General features: G+C 35.8%; 1 protein-coding gene across 1 annotated transcript; it reads left to right on the forward strand.

The window, feature by feature from the left end:
• Window positions 1-673: 673 nt before the first annotated feature.
• On the forward strand, window positions 674-1,102 carry K441DRAFT_586149 (uncharacterized protein; the record flags this gene model as incomplete). The annotated part of the gene is given in 2 exon segments (XM_067644614.1): window positions 674-841; window positions 854-1,102. The coding sequence occupies 2 exon segments, from the start codon at window positions 674-676 to the stop codon at window positions 1,100-1,102; spliced, it is 417 nt and encodes a 138-aa protein (XP_067498531.1).
• Window positions 1,103-4,078: the final 2,976 nt, after the last annotated feature.

The raw sequence follows: 4,078 nt of genomic DNA on the forward strand, positions 1-4,078 counted from the left end.
TACTAATGCTCTCTCGCGATTTAACTACGAGAAATTATTATTACTGTGTCCTAAGTGGTAAATAAATAACGGCTTCTTACTGGATAAATAACGGCTTCTTACTGAATAAAGGATGGCTTCTTACTGGATAAATAAAGGCTTCTTACTAGAAAAATAATATCTCTCCTCTAAGTGGCTGCTAACTCTTACAGTTAACTTAGAGTTGTTTAATTAACCCCCCCTAACCTTCTAGAGTGAGATTAGTAGGTCTTATTGCTTTTTACTACTTATATAGCATAGCTTAGCAGCCAATATAAGAAAAGGCTACTCCTCCGCTATTAAGAGCTGGGAGGCCTTTTTAGCCCTAAATGGTTTATTACCGTATTCGGCTAAAAGGATAAACTTAGGGGAGTAGATTGCCCAACGAGCGTTTAGTATAGCCGCCCCTTTAATAGGTAGGATTAAGCCAGAAACCCTCTCTAACTATATCTTTATAATCCGATCTCGTTATATAGACCTAGGTCACTTAATCGCTGTCTTTAAAGACTATACTATTAAAAGGGCCCTAGTAGGGGCTATATTACTATTTCTATTTACTAAAAAGACTAAACTACCGATTATAAAGGATATTTTAGATAAGATTGTTACCTCTAGACCCTATAAGGCGGATGTAAATATAGATATAGTATTTATAATGGCGTTTGCGGGTTTCCTATATATAGGAGAGATTACATACCTAAATAGGAAAGCTAAGGACTTTAGCACTATAAGGGCCCTCTATAATGATATTAGGATCGCCTCTAATGGCTATTTAATGGTCTTTTACTTAAAATGGAGTAAGATAGATAAAACCTATAGTGGTGTTAATATTTAGATCGCCGCTGTACTAGGAGATCATCTATACCCTATAGCCGTGATAATACGGTTATTTAACCGTAACCCCCGGCCTCTATTAGATTTATTGTTTAGCGTTAATAATAAAGCATTTTTGGCGCTAGTAGTGCGTAAGATTCTATTAACCCGCCTAGCCGCTAGCGGTATTCTGCCTAACGGCTACTCTAACTACTCCTTTTATAGGGGTGTAGCGCAGTATATATATAATTATGGCTTTATAGAGTTATAAATGGCGCAGTTAGGTTAATGGATATTAGATACGGTAAAACTTTACTATAATACCTTAGAAACTAAACGACTTTAATTAAACTTAAATTTTTAGTAGAGTATGCCTATACTGGCTAGGGAAGCCTAAAATAGGGACTCTATACTTTCTGTTATAGGACTACCCTATAATACCTTACATACGCTACCTACCGCATTCTGCCGTAATCTGCCGCATTCTATTATACTCTACCTACTACCGCAAGATTATCCTATATTCGCAATACCTGTAATATTAGTAATATCCGTAACCTCTACTAAGTTCTATTAAGTCTGCTAAATTCTATTAAACTCTGCCAAATTCTACTAAGTCTGCCGAATTCTGCCAAATTCTGCCAAATTCTGCTAAATTCTGCTAAGTCTGCTGAATTCTGCCAAGTTTGCCGAATTTTGCAAAATTCTGCTAAATCTGCCGAATTCTGCTAAATTTGGCTAAGTCTGCTAAATTCTGCTAAGACTGTGGTAATGTGTTAACTAAGCAACTAAGTTAACGATATATACCCATTCTCCTTATTCCCTTACCTTCTTTCCTTATATAATGTCTTAATTTCATTATACAGTTTATACTACGGGAATCGCTCCTATTTTAACTTAATTCTTTATGGGTAGTAGGCGCTTCGCTAGTGGGCACTAGGTAGGATTTAGGCCAGATCTCCGAAGTTTAGGCCTAAAAAGCCTTATAAACGCTAGGATATTGCCTAGATCCCGCCCTATAGGCCTATACCCCCTATAATTAATATATTTGAAATAAACTATAACCTATTTATGCCGTGCGAGAGATAGATATTACGTGTCTATACATTGCTTGGCCGAAAACCCTACAACTTAGGTATTTAACCAGATGTTTAACACGGTTAATAATATTATTGCTTACAACTGCACTTAATAGGTGGTTCTTTTTACCTACCTACCCCCCTTATAATGTATATTAGATTAGTTACTTATAGTCCTATTTAGGTCTAGCGGTAGGCTATTCCATTAGGGGCACCGGGTAGGATTTAGGCCAGATCTCTAAAGTTTAGGCCTAAAAAGCCTTATAAACGCTAGGATATCGCCTGGATCCCGCCCTATAGGCCTACACCCCCTATAATCAATATATTTGAAATGGACTATAACCTGTTCGTGCCGTACGAGAGATAGATTAAACTAATAGGAGCTAATAACTAGGTAATAATTTATAACCTAGCTAATATCCTTAATATAGGCAAAAATATAGTTGGTTATAGGTTAATAAAGTCTATTTTATCTAAGACGCTAAATAGTAAGGTAGAGTAATTAAAGAAAGAAAGTTATAAGCCTAAAAAGGGCTAATAATTTAGAGCTTTAGTATAAAAGATAGCCTATTTATTAGGACAAGAGCGCTATTACGGCACTAACCTGACATATACTGTTTTATACTATCTCGTACTGTTCCCTACTATTAGCTAGCCCACCACTAGCGACTTAGTGGCTGGCCCTACTATTTATATATAATACCCCCTTTCCACCTTCTTCCCCTCTTTATACCACAACATAGTTATTTAGTTTACTTTATTATAGCACTGTAATAGTTTATAGTATCTTTAATTTGCGCCCCGTTACGATTACTAATTCCTTATACCCTAGCTAATTAACCTCTACCCTAGAGCAATCGCGACCTATATACGCCTCTACTAAAACTAATATATCCCTAGCACAGTTTTAGAACAATCCTTAGTTTTTATCTAGCGCCTAAATAGGCGACACTAATGATACTAAAATGGCCGAAATCTAGAACCCCCGCGATGTTTTTGTAAAACTCTTTATAAAGATATACCCTAATATTGCATAGACAATCCGCCGCTCCCTACTATACCCTAAGACCTTTAAGCCTAGTAAAGCTTACCTTACCCTTATTAACTATACCAATAAGTTCCTTAATAATATTAAAGTAGGACTATAGTGTATATATAATATAAACACCGCCAATAAGAAAGCTAACAAAAACCTTAGTGCCCTTATTGCTTCCTAGATAGAAACTATTAACTCCTAGGCAAAGACTATTACCGTTTTAAAATAATTAACCCCTATAATAATGGTAGTAACCTAGTAGAAAAAATAGAGATCTAAAGACCCGCTAATATTTAGCGGAAAAGGCACCCTACTAAAATAATAAGCTAATTTTAAGACCTAGTACATTAAGATTAAGGGAGTCTTTAACTAGAACTAGGACTACTTTAACATAGTTTAGTTCTAGATCCTTTATATCTTAAATATACTAAAGGATAAGGCCTATAAGTTTATTAAGTAAGGCCTAGAGCTTATATATAAGAACCCAAATAATATATCTACGTGGAAATGGCCTACTAAGGAAGATATACTTAAAGACCTTACTGCCTACTATAAGGTCCTTAATATAACCTAGGTCGTAAAGAATAAGCTTAACTATTTCCCCTAGGGCGAGCGTAATTACTAGTCCTAGAAAAAAGAGCTTAATAAGCTAATAGTCCGCGCTAAGAAGACAAATAAATAGAAGGTGGACCTACTCTAAAAGTATATCTTTTTAAAGATAGAAGAGCTAGTACTTAAACTTGCTTATAAAATTAATAACAGCGACTATATAGGTTAGAGTAAGTAGATAAATATATTTGTTAAAAACCTTATAAACTATATACACCGAGCCAACCTTAAGAAGAACGCTAACCACCACCTACCTGCCTAAGCCCCTGCCCCTATATTAACCCTAACCCTAGTAATAACTAGAGAACCTATAAACCTTAATAAAATCTTAGATATAGAGCGTAAGCGCCGCGTTAATAATAGACTATACCTTGCCTATAGCCTGCCTGGCCACTAAAAGGATGCCTATAACCCTACTAAAATAGTAAACCTAGTCCTAATGCCATCCTATTAAATAACGCGAACTAATAACCGTAGACGCGGTAACTATAAAGTCTATTATAGACGCGGTAACCGCGGAGCC

The sequence above is a fragment of the Cenococcum geophilum genome, assembly GCF_001692895.1.
Source record: "Cenococcum geophilum 1.58 unplaced genomic scaffold K441scaffold_61, whole genome shotgun sequence".
Lineage (NCBI taxonomy): Eukaryota > Fungi > Ascomycota > Dothideomycetes > Gloniales > Gloniaceae > Cenococcum > Cenococcum geophilum.